A 27,053-nucleotide genomic window follows, 5' to 3' on the forward strand; every position below is an offset into this window, starting at 1 on the left:
GCTCCATTTTGATCAAGTGACCACGAGTTCGAGTCATGAAACAATCTCTCTGTGAAGTAAGGGTAAAATCACATATATTATGATCATTCCTTTACAAAAAATGGTGAGTGAATAAGTAAAAGTTTATATACATGATCGTGCATGCATAATTGACAGTAAATATAGTCAGATGACATAAATGCTCATCCAAAATGACATAAACAGCTCCTTACCCTATATATTTTATTTAAAGATATAAAGAGTTAACTTGTCATTTGCAAGTCGTGTCCTACCAAAGAAAACTTGTCAGCTGTGAGAAAGGGAAGGGGCACTTTGTTATATTCGGAGCGCACTATTTTGAAAAGGGGAGGAACTAATTAATTTGCATATAGTCAGGGTGTAAAGTGATATTACATTATTACTAGATACCAATACATATGTTCCCGCCCTCGATTTTGCACCGCCCTACTTGTTACTTTGCCCCTGTTTTCTCGCTGAACGGAAAGCCTGAAACGGGAAGAAGGGTGCAGAACCGGATAAGTGCACATGGGGGAGACGTCAGAGTCGGACGGAGCAGCTCGGCCATGGCAGTCTTACCACGCCGTTTATACAAACGCTAAAGCAGGTAAATATAGCGGAAAATTACTGGAATTATATCCCAAATATATATTTTTTTTGGGGGGGGGGTGGTTTACTGACTCGTGCTTTGCTGATCGAATACGATGAATTCAAATCTAAGGATTCCGTCTGGATGTTTTCCCTGGATTCTAGAAGCTTTACTCAACGGAAGGCACCCGGCTTTTACGCCTTCCACCTTGGTTCTGGTGCCACTTCGGATCAATGGAGCACTCTAAAACCTACTGACCCGATTATATTGCACAAATTGCTGGAACAAATCGACTCAAGTCGATAATGATCAACACTAGCTTGAAGGCGTCATTGGTAACACATGGTGATTGCTAGGCGATGCTAGCTTCTATATTTTTAAAATATCATCTGTAAAATTGTGAACTCAAACTCCGTCCAACACCTGGGATCTAGGTGTTGCTAGCTTCTATATCTATAAAAAACAGTTATGTTAGCCCTTCAATTTCAAACTGTCAATTTTTCTCTTCCCGATTTTCTCAAATAAATTCGTGATTATAACTTACATACCTCCCTCAATTCAGAGTCAACTGTCAAATGCCAGTTTATAACTTATCGTAATAATCATAATCAGATCGAAAAAACCGTTTCTTCAACTCAAAAGGGTATTTAAATGGCCCTTTGTGCCGGATTTTCTTATTTTATTCAACCACGGGGAGAGAAGATTCTGGAACAAAAACCATAGAATTGTCGGCTGCTTAGTCTAATGTATCTCAATGACTCCCCAGACTTTTAGGACCAGTCATTGTCCATTCCTAGGTTCATTTCGCATCGAATGAAATTGGCGAAGTTCACTTTTTTGTGCAATTTTATCTGCGACTTTGGAGTTCAAAATTTGGATGATGTTTCATTTTGGACACTGATGAATTTGGATCCTCAATGAATGTGGTACCCATGGTTTGTGCCTATACTAATACATGTTTGATTTCGTATCGGTGTAACAGTACGGACCAGGGGTAAATCTGTCTATTTTTTCCCACTAAAAGTGGGAAAAATTGTTCTCGATCTAGGCTGATTCAGGCCGATCTGTATTGGTATCGTATCAGTATCGGCCAAGACCATTACCATTACTGATTACTTAAACCGTGGTGGTAACTAAGTTATTCTATATGTGCCAAGTATTTCACTATCTAATAAAATTAGTTTGTACTTCTCTGTAGGGTTGTAGGGTGTTTTTTCCTCATGGGAACAGGGACAATCTTGAATAATTCACACTCAATCAAGGGATTTGGCTTCATTATTTGTTCTAAATATTGGATATTTTTCATTTGGATTTCATAAAGATTTGTGTGGAAGGAAAAGTTTCTATGGATTGCTTCATTTCATTCATTTTCTTTTACGGCCGTAACAAGGTTGCATAGTTTTGAACAAACTTTATTTATTTATTTATTTTGAGTTGGGGGGGGGGATGCTGTAGATCATTTCTCACCTTGGTCAGTTAGTCATACTTGATAATTTTATTCCTTTCCATTGGAACCTTTATGCTTGTGATGTTTTAGGAATGGATGGAGTTGACAAGGAGAAAGTGCAGAGGATAGTTTATGAGATGAGCAAAGGATCCAAATATTTTGAGAATGAGGAACGCAAGGAAGCCTTCATAAGACAAAAAGTTGATAATATGCGTGCTCGGTGTGCAAAGCTCACAGCAATGGATATGTCTCATTATCAAATGGTATTTGTTTTTCTTATTTTCTTTGATAACAGAAACAAAGGGTGCAAAAGGCAAATAGATTCACTAATGATATCAACATCACATTGGAAATGGGTATTCACGCAACGATGAGCTCAATGTGTCGAAATCTCCATTCACTGTCCTTGTGAAACATTTCCTTCTATTTATTTGTCTCAAAATGCTATTAGGCAAGATGTTCAGGGAGGAACTCATGATACGAATTTCCTTGGTCACAAGGAGTCTTTTTAATCCCTTTTTCTCATTGGATTCTCAACATTTGGCATAGAAGAATTCCCTTCACTACCACAAGTTTGTGGTTCACTTGTGGTGGTGGAAGATTCTTATGAAAGGGTTTGGGGTTTCTGCAACAGGTTCTAGATGTCTATACCGTATTACCATGATAATAATGTATTCTTCATTATTGCTGTATTGTAAGAATTCCATAACATGGCAGAATTGAACATACTGAAGTTGATTGGTGTCCGTAAAGAGAAATTGGAGTATGGTCAAATTGTGCCCTGCATATGAAGAGTGGGTTCAACTAGATGACCTTCCGACCCAAAAACAAAGATGACTTTGATTTTCTCTGGAGGAAGCTAGAAATGAGTGATAATCTTTTTTCTCATATGAGGACTCTTGTTATCTAGGGTTGTTATTGTCATTTGAAATATATTAAGTAGTAGCTGATCATTACCTGACTTATTTTGGGGTTGTAATGTTGCCAATTTGCTACATGGTAAAATTTAAATGGAGTCATAAAGGGTCTCTTATTCTGAATTTCTCTCCCTTTTCTCTATGTGGTCTATTATGCTCATTTTTATTTTTTTCACTTCAAACCCTATATTAAGAATGTATGACCAGACCCAATATAGCATGGGTTTATCCACAGGTACACTATATATAAAGGTTCACTTGTACTAAATTTGATTATTTATATCCTTTATGGCTTTACTCATTCTTTGTCATGTAATCGGTTTGTGTCTTTTTAAATAGAACTTGAACACTGTTGCAAGAATAAACCCTCCTTCCAAATATCTTAGGGTTTACATGCGCTCTGAATGGAATTAACTCTTGTTTTATCTTGCTAATGTTTCAGGTTGCAGATAAAAGAATTTTTGAGTTGGAAGCTACTCGTGATCTCTCAAAAAGTTGGCTTCATGTTGATATGGATGCTTTCTATGCTGCTGTTGAGACATTAGCGAATCCTTCGTTGAAGGGGAAGCCAATGGCTGTTGGCAGCATGTCTATGCTCTCCACTGCTAATTATGAGGTTTGCATTGCTAGCTGTAAGTCCCAAGAAGTAAAGTTTTAATAGGCTAGAGACATACTCAGGTTTAGCCCTTTAGGTGATGCTTTTGATCTCTGAGTATCCTATTAAACAACTGCATGGTGGTTATTCTATTTCAGCTGTGGATTCTGTAGAGAATATTATATGACTGCTTTAAATGCGTAGGCACGGAAATTTGGTGTTCGTGCTGCAATGCCTGGTTTCATTGCACGTAAATTGTGCCCAGAATTGATTTTTGTTCCAATAGATTTCGAAAAGTATACTTATTACAGCGACTTAACTAGAAAAGGTTAGATATTTATTTTCGAGCTTTGATCTGTGTTCAAGGTTTCAATTACAGTTGGTTTAATTTGTATGTTATCTTTCTTAGTGTTCCAGAAATATGATCCCAATTTCATGGCAACTAGTTTGGATGAGGCATACCTTGATATAACAGAGGTCTGCAAAAGAAGGGGCATTAGCAGTGGAGAAGTAAGTATTTAAATAACTAATTGCTTTTCCGTTTCTTCTTTTTTTCAGAAATCATTTTTATACCGTGTTGTTTGGCTAGTCCTTTCATTTGGATGGTCCTTTTTATCTCATGACACTTGTATTGTCATTGTAAAGATTGCAGAAGAACTCAGAAGAGGAGTTTATAAGGAGACTGGTCTTACATGCAGTGCTGGGGTGGCACCAAATCGGTTACTTGCTAAGGTTCCTTTCCACTCGTATAAAGTCACAACCTTGTTAAAATAATATTCTTTTGCATGATTCCCCCCCCCCCCCATCTCTCCCTTGTATATTCTTCTTCTTGGAATTGAATTTATTTATTCATCCAAAATATATATATTTATATATATTCTTTTGCAAGATCATATGTTCAGGAAAGTGGCCTGCTTATTATGGAACTACTAATTATCTTTTTTAGGGTCATAGAGGGTAATTTATTCTTTATTGAATCATAAACAATTTTTCTTGACACTGTTAGATCATGATGGGAATAAAAACGATCAGTAAAATCATTTGTAGAAAGATAATGCAGTGTTAATTCTGAACCAGTGAAATCCAGTAGGAGATCAGCTTGCAACAGGATTGCAGGAAAAGAGGACAAACCATATTAGGTGAAATTTAAATAACTCAAAGAGGACTTATTTGATTATGCTCAAATTCTTGTTGAAGTTCTATCATGGACTGAGGATCAGTCCTGTAAAGTGTCACTGGAATCTGCGGGTGAGATACTGATGTAGGGAGTTCCTAGGTGACTAGGATTCCTATAAGATTAACTAACTAGGTAGGGTTAACTCAAGGGACTTGGGTAGATAGGACAAAAGAAACTCAGCGAACAAGATTAAGCATGCAAAATAGAATGAGACTAATAAACAAAGTAGCAAAAAAAAAAAAACAATAATAATCTAGGCGGAAAAACACATAAACTCTTACTTAAGCTTCAAGTGGGGACATGGGGAAGGGAACAAACGTCATACGAATGTTAGGTTCAGCACAAATCAATCTAGACACCAAATAAGATATGCAAACAATCAATGTCCTCTAGCAGCCAACTAAAATAGAAAATCAGCAAGGGTTTTGGAGATATAACAGTGACGAAACGTCTTAAAACAATGGGTAAAAAATAGGCATAATCAAAAGGGCAAAGGTTGGTTTCAATGTTAATGGGCTGCAACATATAACAGGGATAAATGGAGGTGGGAGGGGTTTAGTTTAATTATTTACCTTGTTGCTGTCCTGGTCTGAGGAGAAAAGAAGAGACCAAGGTCCTCCAAAATAAAGAGATGCAGTCCACTTTTGGTTGATGAAGAAAAAGTCCAGCCGGTTGTATAGAGATCCTTAGTATTGTCGATATAGCTTGGCGAATGATGTTGGGGCTCTCAGCAACTCACGGACAGCAGGTACAACTAGCAACAGTAAGTAGTAACCGAGAGGGACAGAGAGAGTGAAAGAGAGAGACAAGATGAGAGAGAATATCGAGAAAGAGAGGAGGGGCGAGAGTGAGAGGCGAGAAAAGGGAGGGGGCAGCAAGAGAGAAATCGTGGGGGTTGGGGTGTTCCTTTTCTTTCAATATTCTTCATTCAATAATTTGGAACCGTGGCCAATGGCCTTGCATAAATAAGAGACTAATTACTAAAAAGAAAAGAATATCCTAGGAATGCTATTTCATAAACAAAGAAACTTTCTAAAAAGAAATCAATAGGATATTTACTTAGTTTCCTAATTGACTTAAAGACTTAGATAAACAAAATCCTAGGAAATAAAACTACTAACATATCAGATTTGGTGGGGGCCACACAATCTTGGCAAAGAAATGAAGGAGAGGACTCGATCCAGCGCTGGGAAGGCTGGATCGAGCCTTCCTTTTTTTTTTTTTTCTTCTTTCTTCTTCTTCCTCCTTCTAATCCTCCAACCACAAAGAAGGTTAGGTCTTCTTCTTCCTTCGGTTGTACGTCTTGATGTCCCCATCAACTCTCCCCGGCTTGGAAGAATTTACCTCCGGTGAATTAAAGCTCATGTAATACTCAAGTAGGTTTGGGTTGGGTTGTTGGACTTCTTCATCAAGGATTTCTTCAACTTCTTCAGTTCTTCTTGTGACCTTAGGCACAGGTGGTAATGAGGTGGGGGGAAGTGGTTGGCTTGGCTCAGAAGTCTCATCAATGTTGAAGGGGAAGTCTTCAAGGTCATCAGGATAGAAAGGGGTAAAGGTAGAGGTACCATGGTATGGGACTAGGTCTTCAACATTGAAAATATTATTGTTCTCCATGCTAGCTGGCAGATCAAGAACATACGCATTGGTACATATCCTCTTAAGTACTTTGAACGGAACTGTGCTACGAGCATGCAGCTTGCTCGCTTTTCCCCTAACAAAGCGTTGCGGCTTAATTCTAACCATCACCATATCGCCCTCTTGAAACTCTTGTAGCCTTCTGTGCACATCTGCCTTCGATTTGTACTGCTCATTGCTCAGTGCTATCTGTCTTCTTATACTTGCATGCAAATCATGTATATGCTGAGCAAAAGATTCGGCTGACTGGGAGGTCCTGGAACTAGACACGACTGGGATAAGGTCTATGGGTGCCCGGGGCTGGTATCCTGAACAGATCTCAAAGGGGGACAGACCAGTGGTACGGTTCTTAGAACTATTATATGCAAACTCAGCCTGGCTAAGGACTCGATCCCAACTGGTAAGGTATTCTCCTATGAGGCAACGCAATAAATTCCCTAAGCTCCTATTGACAACCTCGGTCTGACCATCGGTCTGAGGGTGGAAAGCGGAAGAGAAACAGAGCTTCGTGCCCATCATCCGCCATAGGGTCCTCCAAAAATGACTAGTGAACTCAACATCCCTATCGGACACTATAGTGAGGGGTAACCCATGGTACTTGACAACCTCATTAAAGAAAAGTTTGGCTACTATGGATGCATCGGAGGTCTTAGAGCATAGGATGAAATGGGTCATCTTCGAGAAGCAGTCCACAATCACATAAACAGAATCATGGCCTCTCGAAGTTCTTGGTAGACCAAGCACGAAGTCCATGCTAAGGTCCTGCCAAGGGGAATGAGGAACGGGTAGGGGAGTGTACAAATCCGTGTTTTGCTTTTGTTGTTTGGCGGTCTGGCATGTCCTACACTGACTCACAACTTTAGCAACATCCCTCTTCAGTCCTGGCCAAAAGAATCGGTCCTCAACGAGGGTGATGGTCTTATCTCGATCGAAATGGCTAACGACTCCCCCAGCATGCAATTCTCAGATCAAAAAATCTCGGAGTGAAGTCCTGGGAATGCACAACTTGCTTCCTTTAAAAAGAAAGCCCTCCCTAAATAGGTAGTCCGAGCGGTCAACTGGGTTGCCTTCATTCAAGGAAGTGAACGGCTCACTAAAATCAGGACAGGTGGGGTATTGGTCCTTGACTTGCTCGAACCCTACAACCTCTATACTCATTGCCTGGAGTAGCACACTAGCTCAACTCCTAGCATTGGTGTGAATGAGGAACATGTTCACCCAACTCAGGGCATCTGCAGTAGTATTCTCGACACCAGGTCTGTGCTTGAGTACAAAAGTGTACTCTTGGAGAAACTCAACCCACTTGGCATGCCTCTGGTTAAGTTTCTTTTGGGCACTTAGGTATCTCAGAGCTTGGTGGTCAGAGAATAGCACGAATTCTTGGTGTAAAAGGTAATGTCGCCAATAGCGCAGTGATTGAACAACCGCATAGAATTCCTTGTCGTATGTGGAATATCGTTGCCTAGCTTCATTAAGCTTCTCACTAAAATAGGCAATAGGGTGGCCCTCTTGTCCTAGGACACCACCTATCCTAATACTAGATGCATCACAATTCACTTCGAAGACCTTAGAGAAATCTGGGAGGCGCAGGACTGGAGCTTCAGTCATAAGCTTTTTAATCTCATTAAAGGCCTTCGTGGCACTCTTAGTCCATTGAAACTCCTTTTTCATACAATCGGTGATAGGAGACATAATGGAACTAAACCGATAGATGAATCTTCTGTAGAAAGTGGCTAAGCCATAAAAGCTTCGTACCTCATGAATGTTAGTTGGCTCAGGCCACTCGACAATCGCCTTCACTTTCTCAGGGTCAGCAGATACTCCCTGAGCTGACACAACAAATCCCAGGAAGATGACTTGATCACTCATGAAGGTGCACTTCTTGAGGTTGACATAGAGTTTCTCTTGTAAGAGCACATGAAAAACCTTCTGTAAGTGATCCAAGTGGGAAGACGGGGTCTTACTATAGATGAGGATGTCATCAAAGTAAACCACAAGGAACTTGCCAATGAATGGTTGAAGCACTTGATTCATTATCCTCATGAAGGTGCTAGGTGCATTTGACAAGCCAAAAGGCATGACTAACCACTCAAAGAGGCCATCCTTCGTCTTGAAGGTTGTCTTCCACTCATCTCCAGGCCTAACCCTAATCTGGTGGTACCTGCTCTTGAGATCAATCTTCGAAAAGATCGAAGAGTTGGCCATCATATCCAACATGTCATTAAGCCTACGGATAGGGAACCTATACTTGATGGTGATCTTATTGATGGCCCTACTATCAACACACATACGGCAGGTTCCATCTTTCTTTGGCGTGAGCAAGGCAGGTACAGCACACGGGCTAAGGCTTTTCCTAATGAATCCCTTCTGCAACAGTTCATCCACTTGCCGTTTGAGGTCGGCGTGTTCTTTGGGATTCATTCGGTAATGGGGTAAGTTCGGGAGAGAGGATCCTGGAACTAAGTCAATAGCATGCTAGGTGTCACGTATAGGCGGTAACTCATCAGGTAGTTCCTCAGGGAATAACCTCTCGAATTTCCTCAACAAGGGTTGCACTTCTCTAGGAGCCTCAGTGAATAAGCGTGACCTATCGGTATTACTCTGTACGGCAACTAGAGCATAAATCACCCCTGACTCGTGACACTCTCCTTCAAATTGTTGTTGATTTAAAATGTTGAGTGTTTTGGTGGGGGTGTGTTTGGATGTACTTCCCTTGTGTTCTGGAACCCTAACTTCCCTAGGGGCACTGGGGGTCAGTCTGATCTTCTTCCCTTTGAACTCAAAGACATAGGTGTTAGACTTCCCGTAATTGGTGACATCCCAGTCATATAACCAGGGTCTACCTAGAATGATGTGGGCAACATCCATCTCTAGGACATCACACCACACTCGATCCTCATATCTTGCAAAGTGTAGGGGAACTGAACACCTTAGATTAACAGGAATGGTGGACTGATCAACCCAGGCAAACCTTGTAAGGCTTGGGGTGGGGTTCATGTTTGAGGCCCATTGGAGCAACAACGCTCTTAGCGACCACATTCATGCAACTCCCACTGTCTATGGCGACGCAGCAGTTCTTGCCCTGATGACATGTGTAAGTGATGAAAATATTAGTTCGTCGCCAATCATCGCTACTCTTAGGTTGTGAGACCATGCAACGCACAATGCCGAGCTTGAGGTCACTGGCCTCCTCGGTGTCCTCATCGGATATGGTCTCATCTGGTCTATGGTCCTCATACTCATGGTCCTGAAAACTCTCTTAGTCACTTTCTTCAGGGGTCTGCTCTCTTACATAAAGATTCCTATTGGGACACTCTCTGGAGAAGTGACCAAACCCACGACACTTGAAGCACTATTGTTGCCCACTACTCTTGGGTGCTTCTCCCAAAATTTCTTTACCCTTGTTGTCAAATTGATGTTGTGGTGTAGCAGGGGGTTTTGGGAATCCAGTTGAGCCTTGGGGTGGTTTTCTAAATTGGGACTCCCCAGCTTGGAAGCTCTTCCTCTGAGAATAAGTTCTCATGGAGAATTCCACCTCAAGGGCTATCCTGAAGGCCTGTGGAACGTCTCGCACCAGGTGGGGTGCCATATGAGACTGAATTTCCCAGTTGAGCCCGGTAAGGAATCTGGATAGTGTCTGCTCAACATCCTCCCGAATACGGCTTCTAATTTTCAATCCATTGAACTTGCTCATGTATTCGGTCACAGTCAACTTCCCTTGTTTCAGGGTATTCATCTCATTCAACAACTGGAGCCTATAAGTGATAGGAAAAAATTCCCTCTTAAGCCGCTCTTGCATCTCTACCCAGGTGGTGATTGGCTCAAGTCCCAGGTGGTCCTCCTGGTACTCTAGGTCTGTCCAGAAGTCCTGGGCAGCTCCAATAAGCTTAAACTTAGCAAATCGGTAGCGGACTTCCCTGGCATATCATAGAAATCGAAGTACCTATCCATCTGCTTGATCCAATCCAGAAGGATTCTAGCATCGATCTGACCATCGTAGGTAGGGGCATCTACCTTAATCATCTGTCTGACATCAAAGGCCCTATCATAGTGCTCATAGCCCTCATCATCTCCATATTGGGTTTGGTGTCTTGGCGGTGGGCCTCGACCCCTACCCTGATCCCTACCACGCCTTAGGCCTTGGAAGTTATCCCCTATCTGGTCATAACCATTAGTCTGGTTATTTTCGTTTACTTCCTTAGAGTTAGGGCCTCTGCCCCTAGGTTCAGTGCCAGTTGTGTTACGGCCTTGCAGTCCATCAGGATTTTGGGCACTTGTCTCTAGGGCAGCTAACTTATCGGTAAGGGCTTGGAGATGGACAGCTTATGTCTCTTGTATGGCTTAAACGGCTTTCATGAATTCAGCCAGTTGCTCAGACTAGGTGGAGGTGCTAAGGGGGTCAGACATATCCTGGTATGCTCTACCACTACTAGTGGACATAAAGAGATGGGCAACCAAAGGTACGGTTGCCACCAAAGACTCAAGGTCTACTCAGAGTTTCCAATTGAGACAGGTAGTTAGCCCTCTCAATGTTGAGGTCAGAAATCTCCCTCTCAAGTATATGCTTTTGGAGGGAATAACGTCCAATGCTATTTGGTCCCGCTAACTTAAGAAAAAAAAGGGTGTCATCTAATCTATGGTATCGCTCTCTTAGCTCAGACTCGACCCGGATAGATGGTGACGGAGACTAGACCTCAAAAGGTAAGACATGTAAACAAAGGACAACAGTACCTAATTACCCTAAACCTAGACAAAACCATGCTATGATACCAAGATGACCTCAAGCTCGACATTGTGCGTTGCATGGTCTCACAACCTAAGAGTAGCGATGATTGGCGACAAACTAATATTTTCATCACTTACACATGTCATCAGGGCAAGAACTACCGCATCGCCATAGACAGCGGGAGTTGCATAAATGTGGTCGCTAAGAGCGTTGTTGCTCGAATGGGCCTCAAACCTGAACCCCACCCCAAGCCTTACAAGGTTGCCTGGGTTGATCAGTCCACCATTCCCGTTAATCTGAGGTGTTTAGTTCCCCTACACTTTGCAGGATATGAGAATCGAGTGTGGTGTGATGTCCTAGAGATGGATGTTGCCCACATCATTCTAGGTAGACCCTGGTTATATGACCGAGATGTCACCAATTACGGGAAGTCTAACATCTATGTCTTTGAGTTCAAAGGGAAGAAGATCAGACTGACCCCCAGTGCCCCTAGGGAAGTTAGGGTTCCAGAACACAAGGGAAGTACATCCAAACAAACCCCCACCAAAACACTCAACATTATAAATCAACAACAATTTGAAGGAGAGTATCACGAGTCAGGGGTGATTTATGCTCTAGTTGCTGTACAGAGTAATACTGATAGGTCACGCTTATTCATTGAGGCTCCTAGAGAAGTGAAACCCTTGTTGAGGAAATTCGAGATGTTAATCCCTGAGGAACTACCTGATGAGTTACCGCCTATGCGTGACACCCAGCACGCTATTGACTTAGTTCCAGGATCCTCTCTCCCGAACTTACCCCATTACCGAATGAATCCCAAAGAACATGCCGAACTCAAATGGTAAGTGGATGAACTGTTGCAGAAGGGATTCATTAGGGAAAGCCTTAGCCCGTGTGTTGTACTTGCCTTGCTCACGCCAAAGAAAGATGGAACCTGCCGTATGTGTATTGATAGTAGGGCCATCAATAAGATCACCATCAAGTATAGGTTCCCTATCCCTAGGCTTGATGACATGTTGGATATGATGGCCAACTCTTCGATCTTTTCGAAGATTGATCTCAAGAGCGGGTACCACCAGATTAGGGTTAGGCTTGGAGATGAGTGGAAGACAGCCTTCAAGACGAAGGATGGCCTCTTTGAGTGGTTAGTCATGCCATTTGGCTTGTCAAATGCACCTAGCACCTTCATGAGGATAATGAATCAAGTGCTTCAACCATTCATTGGCAAGTTCCTTGTGGTTTACTTTGATGACATCCTCATCTATAGTAAGACCCCGTCTTCCCACTTGGAGCACTTACAGAAGGTTTTTCATGTGCTCTTACAAGAGAAACTCTATGTCAACCTCAAGAAGTGCACTTTCATGAGTGATTAAGTCATCTTCCTGGGATTTGTTGTGTCAGCTCAGGGAGTATCTGCTGACCCTGAGAAAGTGAGAGCGATTGTAGAGTGGCCTGAGCCAACTAACATTCATGAGGTATGAAGCTTTCATGGTTTAGCCACTTTCTACAGAAGATTCATCTATCGGTTTAGCTCCATTATGTCTCCTATCACCGATTGCATGAAAAAGAAGGAGTTTCAATGGACTAAGAGTGCTACGAAGGCCTTTAATGAGATTAAAAAGCTTATGACTGAAGCTCCAGTCCTGCACCTCCCAGATTTCTCTAAGGTCTTCGAAGTGAATTGTAATGCATCTGGTGTTGGGATAGGTGGTGTCCTAGGACAAGAGGGCCGGCCACCCTATTGCCTATTTTAGTGAGAAGCTTAATGAAGCTAGGCAACGATATTCCACATACGACAAGGAATTCTATGCGGTTGTCCAATCATTACGCTATTAGCGACATTACCTTTTACCGCAAGAATTCGTGCTATTCTCTGACCACCAAGCTCTGAGATACCTGAGTGCCCAAAAGAAACTTAACCAGAGGCATGCCAAGTGGGTTGAGTTTCTCCAAGAGTACACTTTTGTACTCAAGTACAGACCTGGTGTCGAGAATACTGCTGCGGATTCACTAAGGCGGGTGAACATGTTCCTCATTCGCACAAATGCTAGGAGTCGGGCTAGTGTGCTACTCCAGGCAATGAGTGTAGAGGTTGTAGGGTTCGAGCGAGTCAAGGACCAATTCCCCACCTATCCTGATTTTAGTGAGCCGTTCACTTCCTTAAGTGAAGGCCACCCAGTCAACCGCTCGGACTATCTACTTAGGGAGGGCTTTCTTTTTAAAGGAAGCAAGTTGTGCATTCCTAGGACTTCACTCCAAGATTTCCTGATCTGGGAATTGCATGCTGGGGGAGTCGCTGGCCACTTCGCTCGCGATAAGACCATCACTCTCGTTGAGGACCGATTCTTTTGGCCAGGACTAAAGAAGGATGTTGCTAGAGTTGTGAGTCAGTGCAGGACATGCCAGACCGCCAAACAACAAAAGCAAAACACGGGATTGTACACTCCCCTACCCCTTCCCCATTCCCCTTAGCAGGACCTTACCATGGACTTCGTGCTTGGTTTACCAAGAACTTCGAGAGGCCATGATTCTGTTTATGTGGTTTTTGACCGCTTCTCGAAGATGGCCCATTTCATCCCATGCTCTAAGAGCTCCGATGCATCCATAGTAGCCAAACTTTTCTTTAATGAGGTTGTCAAGTACCATGGGTTACCCCTCGTCATAGTGTCCGATAGGGATGTTAAGTTCACTAGTCATTTTTGGAGGACCCTATGGCGGATGATGGGCACGAAGCTCCGTTTCTCCTCCGCTTTCCACCGGCAGACCGATGGCCAAACCGAGGTTGTCAATAGGAGCTTAGGGAATTTATTACGTTGCCTCATAGGAGAAACACCTTACCAGTTGGGATCGAGTCCTTAGCCAGGCTGAGTTTGCATGTAATAGTTCTAAGAACCGTACCACTGGTCTGTCCCCCTTTGAGATCTGTTCAGGATACCAGCCTCGGGCACCCATAGACCTTATCCCAGTCGTGTCTAGTTCTAGGACCTCCCAGTCAGCTGAATCTTTTGCTCAGCATATACATGATTTGCATGCAGGTATAAGGAGACAGATAGCACTGAGCAATGAGCAATACAAATCGAAGGCAGATGTGCACAGAAGGCTACAAGAGCTTCAAGAGGGCGATATGGTGATGGTAAGAATCAAGCCGCAACGTATTGTTAGGGGAAGAGCGAGCAAGCTACATACTCGTAGCACAGGTCCGTTCAAGGTACTCAAGAGGATAGATGCCAATGCATATGTTCTTGATCTACCAGCTAGCATGGAGATCAGCAATATTTTCAATGTTAAAGACCTAGTCCCATACCATGGTACCTCTACCTTTACCCCTTTCTATCTTGATGACCTTGAAGACTTCCCTTTCAACATTAATGAGACTTCTGAGCCAAGCCAACCACTTCCCCCCACCTCATTACCACCTATGCCTAAGGTCACGAGAAGAACTAAAGAAGTTGAGGAAATCCTTGATGAGAGGATTGTGTCCACACACATTGGAGGTTCTAGAGAGTTCTTAGTCAAGTGGCATGGACGTCCGAAAATTGACAACACCTGGATCACAATGCAAGAAGTCCAACAACTCAACCCAAACCTACTTGAGTATTACATGAGCTTTAATTCACCGGAGGTGAATTCTTCCAAGCCGGGGAGAATTGATGGGGACATCAAGACGTACAGCCGAAGGAAGAAGAAGACCTAACCTTCTTTGTGGTTGGAGGATTAGAAGGAGGAAGAAAAAAAGAAAGAAAAGGAAGGCTCGGTCCAACCTTCCCAACGCTGGATCGAGTCCTCTCCTTCCTTTCTTTGCCAAGATTGTGTGGCCCCCACCAAACCTGATATGTAATTTTAATTCCTAAGATTTTAGGATTTTGCCTAGATTGTGTGGCCCTCACCAAATCTGATATGGTAGTAGTTTTATTTCCTAGGATTTTATTTATTTAGGTCATTGAGTTAAATAAGAAACTAAATAACATTCCTATTTGTTTTTTTTAGAAAACTTCTTCATTTCTGAGATTATGTTCCTAGATTAGCCTTTTCTTTTTAGTAATTATCATATTATTTATGTAAGCCCATTGGCCACAATGAAAATTAATTAATGAAGAATATTGAAGGCAAAACAGCCCCCAAACCCCCCCCCCACGATTTCTCTTTCTCTCCCCTCCCTTTTCTCATCTCTCACTCTCGGTCTCCCTCTGTTTCATGCCTCCTCTCTCTCTCACGGCTCTCTCTCTCATTCTCCTTTCTCCCTTTCTCACCCTTCATCCTTCTCTTTTCTGTTTTCTATCTTTCCTGTTGCTACTGCCCTATTGCAGAAATTGTTCACCATCATTAGAGATTATCTCCATCGAGAAAACCCCAACTAGGTTGTTGCTGGAACTTCCCTAACAATCGGAATTGTTGTTCTTCATCAAGTAGGTTGGACTGCAACTCTTTATTTTGGAGGACTTCGACTTCTTCTTTACTCCTCAGACCAGGACAGCAACAAGGTAACTAATTAAACTAAACCCCTTCCACCTCCATATATCCCTGTTACATGTTGCAGCCCATTAACATTGAAACCAACCTATGCCCTTTTGCTTATGTCTATTTTTACCCATTGTTTTAAGACATTTTCATCACTGTTATGTTTCCAAAACCTTTGCTGATTTTTCTATTTTAGTTGGTTGCTAGAGGACATTGATTTTTTGCATATCTTATTTGGCGTTTGGATTGATTTGTGCTGAACCTAACATTCGTATGACGTTTGTTCCCTTCCCCATGTCCCCACTTGAAGCTTAAGTAAGAGTTTATGTGTTTTTCTGCCTAGATTATTATTGTTTTTTTCTACTTTGTTTATTAGTCTCATTCTATTTTACATGCTTAATCTTGTTTGCTGAGTTTCTTTTGTCCTATCTACCCAAGTCCCTTGAGTTAACCCTACCTAGTTAGTTAATCTTGTAGGAGACCTAGTCACCTAGGAACCCCCTACATCAGTGTGTTTCTTGGTTACTCTAGAACTCAGAAAGGGTATGACCCTCTTATTCATCAGCAGTTTGTCAGTGCTATTATTACATTTTTTAAATATACTTCATATTTTCCCCCCTCCTACGTGATACATACACTAATCAAGCACCTCCTATTCCAGTACTTGTACCTTTAATGATTAGTTGCTACATTGCCTACACCACTGAAAGTGTATCAGCGACTAAGAAGATAATGCAGTCTAGTTCAGATCCTGCACAGCCCACCACACAATCCGAACCCACTACTTCAGCTCCTATTGACTTACCGGTTGCTCTTCCTAAACGTATTTGTTTTTACACTTAGAATTCATGATTGCTTATCCTATAGAAAATTTTGTTTCAATATCTCACCTTTCATCTCCTCTACATAAATTTATTTTCTCCTTATCTACTAACTCCATTCCAACAAATCAGTATGAGGCGTTAGCTTAGCTTGGGTGGAAAGTGGCTATGGACACAGAAATGGATGCCTCGCTTTCTCAACAAACATGGACCCTAGTAGATTTGCCTCCAGGGAAGGACCTTGTGCAGTGTCATTGGGTGTACACCATTGAGTAAAATCCAGATGGCTCAGTTGAACGGCTAAGGGCACGTTTGGTTTCAAAAGGTCATATTCAAACTTATGGGTGGATTGTTTTGAGACCATAGTTTTTAAGGCGTTGGTAAGGCGTAGTGTACACCATTGAGTAAAATCCAGATGGCTCAGTTGAACGGCTAAGGGCACGTTTGGTTTCAAAAGGTCATATTCAAACTTATGGGTGGACTGTTTTGAGATCATAGTTTTTAAGGCGCTGGTAAGGCATCCTAATGCGGTCCATTGGTAGTAAGGCAGCCCACCGACTTATGAGAAGTGTGAAAGGCGACCGCCTAAGGCGCGAAAGGCGATGCCTTATGCATGAGGCGGTCGCCTTATGTACTCACTAAATTGTTTTGATGAAGATTCCAAATTACATTTTCTCATTGTCAGGTGTATAAGTTTTGATGCACATGTGATGCATTGGATTGAATTTTTTTTTTTGAAAACACATTATCACATCCGCAGGAGCGACGACTAAATGTTTTTTGTCGTATATTTTTTTTATCCACGTATATCTTCAATCTATCATAATTACTAGAAACATTTGAAAATAGGTCCATCAGGCGCTTTGATCTGCTTCTTCCTGTAAAGTTACTGTGAATTAGAACTTTATAACACCATACGTCGGAATATGCTGTCCCGCAATGCAACGCACCTTACCTTATCCAGACCAAATCATCGGTTACTATTTTTTTTTTTTAAACTTGCTTTATGAAGATTCCAAATTACATATTCTAATTGGGAGGTGTATAAGGTCTGATGCACATGTGATGCATTGGATCAATTTTTTTTTTTAAACAAATTTTAAAATTGCTTGATGAAGATTCTAAATTATATATTCTAATTGGGAGGTGTATAAGGTCTGATGCACATGTGATGCATTGGATCAATTTTTTTCTTTTTAAATAAATTTTAAAATTGCTTGATGAAGATTCCAAATTACATATTCTCATTGGGAGGTGTATAAAGTCTGATGCACATGTGATGCATTGGATCAAAAACCATATAAAAAATAAAAACCCTTACTATAAAAATAAATAAATAAATAAAATAAAAGCAAAATAATAAAAATCGCGCCTCTCATTCTCTCTCAGTCTATGACTTTGCCCTCCAAATCATAAACCCCCAAGGCCCCAACGTCTGACGATCCTTTCTCCGGCGACTTCTCCTTCTCCTTCGACAGCCTTCGGTGACATTCGGCGATCTCCGACGAAGTGCTTTCATCTCTCTCAGTCTCCACTCCAAATCGTAAAACCCCAAACTAACCGACGGTGAGCCGCAGCAGCCGCCTCCTTCGATTCTTCTCCGGCGGCTTCTCCTTCTCCTTCGACAGCCTTCGGCGACCTCCAACGAAGTGTCCTTCCACATCTCCAGGTATGTTTTGTGCGAATTTTTTCTCTTTTCTTCTTTCTTCTCCCTGCTTCTTCCTTCTTCGTAGTTCGTATGATTATTTTTTTTTCTTCTTCTTTTTTTCTTTTTTTTTTTTTTTTTTTTTTTTTTCTCTCTTTTCTTCTTTCTTCTCCCTGCTTCTTCCTTCTTCTTTTCTTCTTTCTTCTCCCTAATTCTACCTTCTTCGTAGTTCGTATGATTATTTTTTTCTCTTTTCTTCTTTCTTCTCTCTGCTTCTTCCTTCTTCTTTTCTTCTTTCTTCTCCCTGCTTCTGCCTTCTTCGTAGTTCGTATGATTATTTTTTTTTTCTCTTTTCTTCTTTCTTCTCCCTGCTTCTTCCTTCTTCGTAGTTGTATGATTAGTTTCTTTTTTTCTCTTTTCTTCTTTCTTCTCCCTGCTTCTTCCTTCTTCGTTGTTCGTATGATTAGTTTTTTTTTTTTTTTTTTTTTTTTTTTTTTTTTTTTTTTTTTTTAAATAACATTAGGGCTTAACATATTTATTAAAATATTGGAGAAATTAGAAGAAAAAACTTAGTTATGTAAAGAAAATCTCACAAAAAGGCTATCTGAATTTGAGCTTATGAATGAGCAGCACAAGTTTTGACTCCACATTTGACTCCAATTTGTATAGATTGCGTTAATCTGAGCACTACTAATATTTTTCCTAGAGTATTTTTCTCTTTTTCTTTTTCTTATTTTGATTTTCCCATATCTCTTTAATGGAGGCATTTGCTTTTATTACCTTATTACCTAATAGGCTAATATTCCCTTATAGTAGTAATATTCCCTTTGAGTCTTAGAACTTTGATGTATTTTGAGTCTTTAAACTTTAAAGTTTTTTGAGTCCTTGAACTTTTAAGTATTTGACTTTCATTGTTTACTAAATTTTTAGCATTTTAGTTTATTTTATGTTTTTTCTTCATTGAAGTTTAAAGTTTTTTAGAATGATTAAGAATCCCCAGGTTAGTCACTTCTCATCCATTTAATTTGGCATCTCAATTTTTACTTTTGATGTATTTTAATTCTAAGTTCTTAATTACTTCTTTGACAGGAGTAGAAATATAGTGGATGACCTTAGGGCTTAGACACTCATTATGGCATCATAGAGGTAAGTATAATAAATACTTGTATATTTTATGTCTTCTTTTCTTTATATTTATAATTTTGTTTCATAATTATGTATTTATATTATATGTTAATATATTATGATGATTGATGATTGATGATTGATGATTGATGAAGATGAACTTAGTTTATTCACTTTATTGATTTGTTTTCTTGATGAATATCTTACATTGGTATGAATATAAACCTTTAATATTTATTTAGCATATGAGTATTATGATTCAACTAGGATTTGAGCCAAATGGATTGGTTTTATAAAAAAAATTACACAAGAACGCTTTAGTCAATAAGGCGACGCTTTATGCCCTCCTTATTGCTAAGGCGTTCCGAAAGGCCCTCAAACGCCTCCGTCGCCTTACCGCCTTAAAAACTATGTTTGAGACCTTCTCACTTGTGGCTCAACTTAGTTTGGTCCGTGTATCTATCTCCTTAGCTGTGAATTTAGACTAGCCTCTATATCAGATGGATATAAGAATGCGTTCTTATATGGTTATCTACATAAGAAGATGTATATGGAAAACCTCCAAGCTATGTTGCTTAGGGGGAGAATTCTCGCAGTCTGTAAGCTACACAAGACAATATATTGTTTGAAATAGTCACCTAGAGCCTCATTTGACAAGTTCAACTCAATTGTTACTCGGTGTGGATTTTCACCATGTTATTCTTTAATTTGTACTTGTTCAGTGTCGGAGTTCTAGAGTGGCTGTATTAGCTGTATATTAGCCGGTTGTATCAGTAGAGGTTGGTTCTCACAGCCGTGAAAGATTTCCAAGCCCTATCTCAAGGGCTTGGGTCGCCCAAGGGTAGGGAACCCTCGACCAAAGCCTCAGCCCAAACAGGTCAAACACTATGGAGATCGATGAGCTTGTGTAGGGATGCAACTGTCGCCAGAAACAGAGCAGCTCCAGGTAAAGGAAAATACAGCAGGAAAGTATGAAGAATTAGAAAGAAGAAGAAGATCAAAGAAGAAGAGAGAGATATGCAAGCCTCACGGCAGCCATAAACATTCATTCAACTATTCAATTCCAAACTGAAAAAAACTCCATCGTCTCACATAGCTACTTAAAGGAAAATAACATCCATTAATGGAAACAAATTGAAAAGGGAAACTACTCTAAATTAGAGACTAAGATCCTACTCAAATAAACTTGACTCCCAAGCTATTTTAAAAAGGAAATAAATCAAACACAAAAAAAAAAGTAACTAAATATTCCTTCGCCCAACCGCATCAATGTTTCTATATAGATCCTGTTCATGGAATAATGAAAATGTGCAAAAGCTCTATTTGCCTCTTCCATTCTATGAGTCTCTTCCTTTTTGCGTATGGCATCGCCACTCCCTTTCGCAGCATCCACTAATTCTGGTACATACACGCTATACTATAAGCCTTGACATTTTTTTATGTGCCATGACCTCATGCTGCTTGATGTTATTCTCAGTCAGGTTCACACAGTAACAGACCAGAACTCTTTTTACCCCCAGATTATGGAAAAGGATATTGTGTTGCTTAGCTAGGACAATTAATGTTATGACACCACAGGAGGGACAGGTGCTAAATATGTATATATATATATATACATACACTCAGAGGCATACTGGGTTTGCAAGAAGGCACTAGGTACATATAATTATGTGCTGATGTTGACAAAACAACAAATATGACGATCCACCAACTTGCCTTCCAAAACGGTTCTTGTTCTCCCCCAAATAAGTCTCCACTCAACAAAGTATCAGAGCCGAGGCTTCCTCCATCAGAATATAATATTCCTTTTGGTTCTGTTATGTTGCTGAAATTAAGTGATTCCCTCTCTAATATCAAATCCTCTGTGTCTGAAGGAAAACAAATAAAACCCATTCCACATTGAGTAAAAGTACTATAAATCTTGATACTAGATTTATGTACCACAACAACAATAAATTATATTACCTGTTAAACCACAGCGATTGTCATGAACATACTCTTCAGAACCAATTATATGGGGAAGTGGATCATGAACTAACCCGGTCTTCCAATAATCATGCAAAAGACATAAAAAAGTGTCAGAAAGAATATCTGTTAAGACAACTATGGTGAAACATGATATATACGTTATAGTTTAGCACGAGTACTCCTAATGTACAAGCTAAGACTCAAAAGGCTGGAAAGGGTTCTCAAATGGTAAAGGATCTCCTAAATACTACTTAAGAAATACATAAATAGATAAATATGGAATTTCAAGGAAGGTACCGCAACAATACTTTAAGTAGAGTAGAATAGAGCAGGATTCTAGCAGCCAACCCCATTAAGTTGGGAGAAGGCTTAGTAGAGTTGAGTTGGGTAAATTTTTTTCACCACAACTAACAGAAATGAAAACAGTCTATTTGAATCCAACCTTCAAATGAATTCGCCAGTGTAGCAAGTAGCAATCCAAGCACTATTAAATTCTTTAGATTTGAAAATTATTGCAATCTAGGACTGAAGGTTTATCATATCCCGACTCCTGAGGACATCCAATATGAAGAACTTTGATTTTCTCAGAATTTGCAAATCATGTCAACTTGGCCAATATTCTTTTCTCTGGAACTTATGTTATGCAGTACAATACCAATTCATGTGAACATTATCTTGGTACACTTTATCTTTAAAAGGCAGAGAAATTTCTCCATGTTATGTTGGAAGCTATGCTAGAGACAACAGTACACAATTCCTTCCAGTATGTAGCTTGAAGCTCCAAAAGAAATGAAGTAACCGAGAGGTATTCTTTTTACTTCTGACCATTGAGAAAATCACACATGGAATGGATATGAAATTCTTTTGATTCCTTTTTCCTTCTTCCTTTTTTCCCCCTAGAGGGATGCTAAAGTCAACTCTTCTTCAAAATGCTAGAAATAAGCAGAAGGATGTACTAATCAAAGAATTTGGACAAAAAATCTCAAGTAATGGCTAAAAATGAGATATGCCCACCATCAAAGTGAAAAATCAAGCAGCTGACATAGGTTAGAAACAAGTCTGCAACATATAATCTAGAAGATTGATTGCATAAAGTAGATTGCAAAGGGAGAAGCTCAAGTTGAAACTTAAATGACTATTGAAAGCAGAACTGTTGAGTTTTACAAAACATTTTATTGATCCAACAATCTCTACCATCCATAGCTGGATGATGCTAGTTTGGAGGGTTTCATTATGAAGAGCCAAATCACTGGTGAGTGGTGAAGCGGTTAAATCAGTTAATATTAACTGCTGCAAAACGGCCAAGCAGTTTTTTAGTGTACTCCATAGGGAGTGCTACAAATACAAGAAAGTTCCCAGTGAACTAAATAACTGCTGCCACTGTGCAGTTACATGTAAGATTTGAATTCAATAATCGTTTTTTCATCCATTAAAAGGAAAAGGCAGAACCATTAAAAACACCATCATCATTATGGGTGTCAAATTTTGTCCACTCGATAGTAGTTACGTGTTAGGCACTTCTAAGACACCTTCATTAATATAAGAGCATCATATGGTGTTGATTAGCAATGAAAGTTCCTAGCTGCAAGATTGTCAAGGAGAGGTCCCCCTCCCCGTCTTCTTTTAAAGTGATGGATTTTGAATGAGTTATAATGCATTCAGGGTGTGGGTTACTTCCAGTTGTTGCATATGAATTTCCATGGAGATATTTCTAAAGGTCAAAAGGTTAAGACAAGTACAGAAAATTTTCCCCTTTTTCCTCTATTTTGAGCAAAATATCTATGAAAGATTTAAGGAAGTAAAAGGTGGAAAGATTCTCTAGAACAGACATGTTACAACTGCTTATCCTAAAAGCTTGAGCGGTTAAGTAAGGGCAACAACAATGTATATCAACACCCCCTGATGTAACTCGAAGGATGAAAGAAATAATTGGACCCATTAAGCCAGCAGGCCATCAGTATCAAGCCAACCTTTTTTTTTTTTTTTTTTTTGTGGGGGTGGGGGGGGTGGGGGGGAGTTTAGTCCATTTGGGCCTAACTTCCGGACCATTAAGTGTTCACTCAATGAGTTCCTGCATGGGGGAGGAGGGAGGACAGCTAGCTCTTATTTCTTTTATTAGTTTCTATTTTCAAGATACTAGATCTTTCCTTTTATTATGTTACCTGATATACAAGGCCCTACACCATGCGTGAGGTTCTTTTTAGCTTTGTTTCCTTATTTTTTTTATTGTCGACAGCATCCTATATAATTGTAAGAGCCCTAGAGCTCAAACAACAATTTTTATTCATGAAAAAAAGCTTTGGACTTATGCCATTGTACTGTGAAATGCAATAAGAGGTGAGATTCCTGTGGGAAACTGACCAAGGCCATAGGTGAGACACTGAGAGGCCTTGGTCATATCCCCCGCCCCCCCTTTTCTTCTCCATCTTCTCTTCTTCCTAAGTTTCTATTTAATAAACCTGCAACAAGCTTCACTTTAAGGTACCGAGACCATCTTTTGTTCTCTGTTATTTCTGCCGACATTCCATAAAAGCCTGCTCCATCTATTTTCAAAGAAGGCTGATATTGGAGATGCAAAATCAACCCCTGCGGCAGCCTCGTATGGAGTTCTACTGCAACTCAATGGCTATCGATCAACTTTAGCTCAAACTTTGGGAGGGTGTATCCTACGCATACTCTTCCATAGATAGTACTTTCAAGCCCATACGTTGCCTGGTTAAACCTGTGGCTGTAAGCTTCTATTTTTCTCCCCAGAGTTACTAAATATGTTCTTAATTCATTACTCTCCATCCAGCCATCATCTGTGGCTTGCCTTTGAAGTGTTTAAGAGACCCTACTGTCCTACCTTCGACAGTAGTTTGAGCCCCATCTGAGGTGTCTGTCAGTTGATACTGTTGGTTGATTTACGGTTGCTATTTTGGGAGTGGTTCTGCACTTCCAATTCTGGCCATCAGTTGTATCCGTGACTTTAAGGGATTCTTATTGTCAAACTTACCTACTGTTAGTGTCAATTTGAAGGTGTTCTGATCTAAGGATCACAGGTTTCAATTAGTTCCTAATTCCGGCAGTGAGTGGCCATACTCAGTGATTCCACTGTGGGACCCCCTTAGATTGTGTTTATATTCTGTGGACCTTAGTACCAGTGTCTATCCCTACTGTTGACCCAGTTGATAGCACTATCATAACCCTCATTATCGCTATTAATCAAGGGTGACCTGCTGTACTTCAGTGCATTTGACCATATAGGGTTTGGGTTGTAGCATTGTTGTCTAGTGACCCTAGTCCCATCAACCCCCCCCCCCCCCCCACACACACACACGCAATCCTATGCACACACAACCCTGCACAATCACGTGGCATCGATGGGAGAAAGTGTCAAAGAACCCCTTTGCACTTCCTAGGGATCGAACACTCGACCTCCCTGCTCTAATACCATTTTACAACCGCTTATCCCAAAAGCTGAAGCTGTTAAAATCAGAGCAACAACAATGTATAAAAACAAACTTTGGGTATATTGTGTTGCCAACTTTTGTATGTGGCTTGAAGACCAAGTCATGTAACTTGGTGACTTTGGTAGTTTCCTATTTTATATGGATATTAAAATCCTCTCTTAGTTTCCTATTTTATATGGATCTTAAAATCTTCTCTTTTGTACGCATGAGGTTCAAAATTTCTAGGATTAGATATGGGAGTATTCCACTACATGTATGCGTTGGAGAGAATTTTGGGAGACAATAGGAGGTTTCTTTTTTGGGTTCTACCAGGGCCCATGGGTCAATTGACTTTTTGCTATCTTCATATTTTAGTGAAAGTCTGTCAGTCTTCACTCGTGCATGTCAGTTTCTGCCAAACTACATAAAGGTCACATGTTTGTGTGTGATTTTTCTTCCTGGAGTATCTCTTTTTCCATCATTGTTTTCAGCATTCTTCCCTTAAGTTCACTGTCAAACCACATAAAGGACATAATTACATGATGCAATTTAATAAGCATGTCTTCTCTGAATGCCAAAACAATTATCAGGTTAGATTGATGTGTGCTGGTTTGATTGGGGAGGGGAAAAACTGAAAAACAACCATGTAACCATGTTCAAGATCATTACTTTTAGGATGATAGAAATGCATTCAACCATTAGTTTTCTTGTTTATTTTGTTGAACAATGCATCACGATACTCAACTGAATGGAATAAGCCTCATTCCAACTAATCGGGGAATGCTACATGAGTCCTGCTTTGCCATTCCAACTCTATTTAAGCGCATAGCAGTCATAAAGTAACAGTAACCTCAACATAACTATCAGAAAATGCCGCTCATGATAAATAATCAAAGACGCATTCAATAAAATCGTGCACATTGAGAACTCCAAAGTTTTCCCTCTAAAATACTTGAATCACATCCCTACACCGTCACACCTCCCTTCTTTTTCACTTTAAAATCATTAAAAACCATAGTGTGAAAGACAGTCAGATATTGCATTGCCAATATGATTAGCTGAAGATGTTAATGTATCCTTGTAGAAAATCTTACAATTAATAACAGGAATACTGGAGTTAACTTCTGTATTCAACAAAAACATAACCAACCTAAACAATCAATATAAGCATACAACTGAAATTAAAAAAGTCAATGTAAGGTCTGCAACAACTCATAGGCATGCAGAAATATGGAATCTTACAACAAAACTGGATCCAACTGACGATGTTAAGTTTCTTTTCTGGATGTGATTCCGGTAAGAACTAAATCCAAGAGAAATAGCCTCTTTATATCTGGGCAGAATATCATTTTCGTAACTCTGAGCAGGTATGCCTGCAGTACCCAAATTTTCGGTATCTTCCTCCATCTCGCCAGATGTTTCTTCTCCAGATATTCTCTGAAACCAAGGAGATTAGACCTTAGATACGAAAGAATATAAATTCCAATGCCAGCTGAACATTTCTGAGGATAATATACTTATCAAGTGGACGTACATACATTATATGTAGATTGATGATACAATAAACTTCTGAAAGAATTCAGGGTGTTTTTCATATCTTGTTCCACAATGCCAGTCTGATCCACAAGGTCATGTACTTCCAACGTAACAGCATTTGCTCTACTTTGCAACTTCTCGGAGAATTCCTTCAACCAGTTCAAAATCTAACAACAAAGCATTCATAAATGGAAGATCAAAACACAGTACCCTGAGAAGACCATGTTTCGAACTCTTAGATGCAACTTAAGAAAAAATAAATCGATTGTAGGATAAAGCTCACAAACCTCGTTTTGGAGGCTCAATCGTTTCGTGATTGAATTTTCCATCGAAATGAGATTTTTCGGTCAAGTTCTAGCCAAATTAGATCAAATAAGAGAGGAAATACAAATTGACAGATAATCCAATGGATCATGGTTGAGAATTGAAAAATTATGCGATGGAAGTGAAACCAAATGAGGGGAAAAGGAAGAATGTGGGAGAGTCCTAGTACCGTAATTACAGAACACCTGGAGAAGATCTCCTTCTGCGTTCGATCTTCTTAAAGCTCTGTTAGAATTTAGGGTTTCGTTAAAACCAACTGCTTCAACGGTTTTTTGGCGGGTGGTCTGGAAATGCAAACAAATTGCTCGATTTTCTGAGTCTCTCTTGAAGTCTTAACAACTCTCAAGTCTCAACCGGTTTGTCTGTGGGTTTTCTAGAGTCTCGCTCTCTCTCTCTCTCATTTTGATTGAGGACCGAGCCTCCTGGCCTTGTGGGAGAAGTGGAGAAGGAAGATTACTATTGGTACTGGAAGTGAAGCCCATAGCCCATAGCCCATAGCCCATAGCCCATCAGCTTTTGAATACAGGCCCAATTACGTGACCTGGCCAGGCTTGGCCTGGATTTGCTTCCTCATGACCTCTGCTAATCCCGGCCCGATAAAAATGGCCAACCTACAAGTAACTCCAATGGGTGTCTATGAATCAACTCCTGTCACAAGCATC

The 27,053-nt window shown here is 40.4% G+C and overlaps 2 protein-coding genes across 3 annotated transcripts; one reads left to right on the plus strand and one right to left on the minus strand.

Annotated features, from left to right (window-relative positions):
- Positions 1 to 341: 341 nt before the first annotated feature.
- Positions 342 to 4,319, plus strand: LOC122084965 (DNA polymerase kappa-like). Its single transcript, XM_042653374.1, has 6 exons — positions 342 to 604; positions 2,124 to 2,296; positions 3,393 to 3,566; positions 3,750 to 3,873; positions 3,955 to 4,055; positions 4,191 to 4,319. The coding sequence occupies exons 1-6, from the start codon at positions 526 to 528 to the stop codon at positions 4,317 to 4,319; spliced, it is 780 nt and encodes a 259-aa protein (XP_042509308.1). The 5' UTR covers positions 342 to 525.
- Positions 4,320 to 19,839: 15,520 nt separating this feature from the next.
- Positions 19,840 to 26,800, minus strand: LOC122083702. Of its 2 annotated transcripts, XM_042651583.1 has the most exons (6): positions 26,561 to 26,800; positions 26,355 to 26,421; positions 26,070 to 26,234; positions 25,774 to 25,968; positions 21,098 to 21,176; positions 19,840 to 21,000 (listed from the first exon to the last, which is right to left on the minus strand). In XM_042651583.1, exons 2-6 carry the CDS (start codon positions 26,394 to 26,396, stop codon positions 20,723 to 20,725), a joined length of 759 nt encoding a protein of 252 aa, XP_042507517.1. In that variant the 5' UTR covers positions 26,397 to 26,421; positions 26,561 to 26,800; the 3' UTR covers positions 19,840 to 20,722. The 2 variants fall into 2 exon arrangements, with proteins under 2 accessions (XP_042507517.1, XP_042507518.1); XM_042651584.1 differs by having other exon boundaries at positions 26,355 to 26,800.
- Positions 26,801 to 27,053: the final 253 nt, after the last annotated feature.

Source organism: Macadamia integrifolia, chromosome 7 (genome assembly GCF_013358625.1).
Source record: "Macadamia integrifolia cultivar HAES 741 chromosome 7, SCU_Mint_v3, whole genome shotgun sequence".
NCBI lineage: Eukaryota > Viridiplantae > Streptophyta > Magnoliopsida > Proteales > Proteaceae > Macadamia > Macadamia integrifolia.

Coding starts and splice junctions, on each gene's coding strand:
- LOC122084965 (XM_042653374.1), top strand. CDS start 526: ATGGGGGAGACGTCAGAGTCGGACGGAGCAGCTCGGCCATGGCAGTCT. Junction 2,297..3,392: donor ATATGTCTCATTATCAAATG/GTATTTGTTTTT, acceptor CTAATGTTTCAG/GTTGCAGATAAAAGAATTTT. Junction 3,567..3,749: donor TCTCCACTGCTAATTATGAG/GTTTGCATTGCT, acceptor TTAAATGCGTAG/GCACGGAAATTTGGTGTTCG.
- LOC122083702 (XM_042651583.1), bottom strand. CDS start 26,396: ATGGAAAATTCAATCACGAAACGATTGAGCCTCCAAAACGAG. Junction 21,177..25,773: donor CAGTTGGATCCAGTTTTGTT/GTAAGATTCCAT, acceptor GATTATTGGAAG/ACCGGGTTAGTTCATGATCC. Junction 21,001..21,097: donor CAATCGCTGTGGTTTAACAG/GTAATATAATTT, acceptor GTTTTCCTTCAG/ACACAGAGGATTTGATATTA.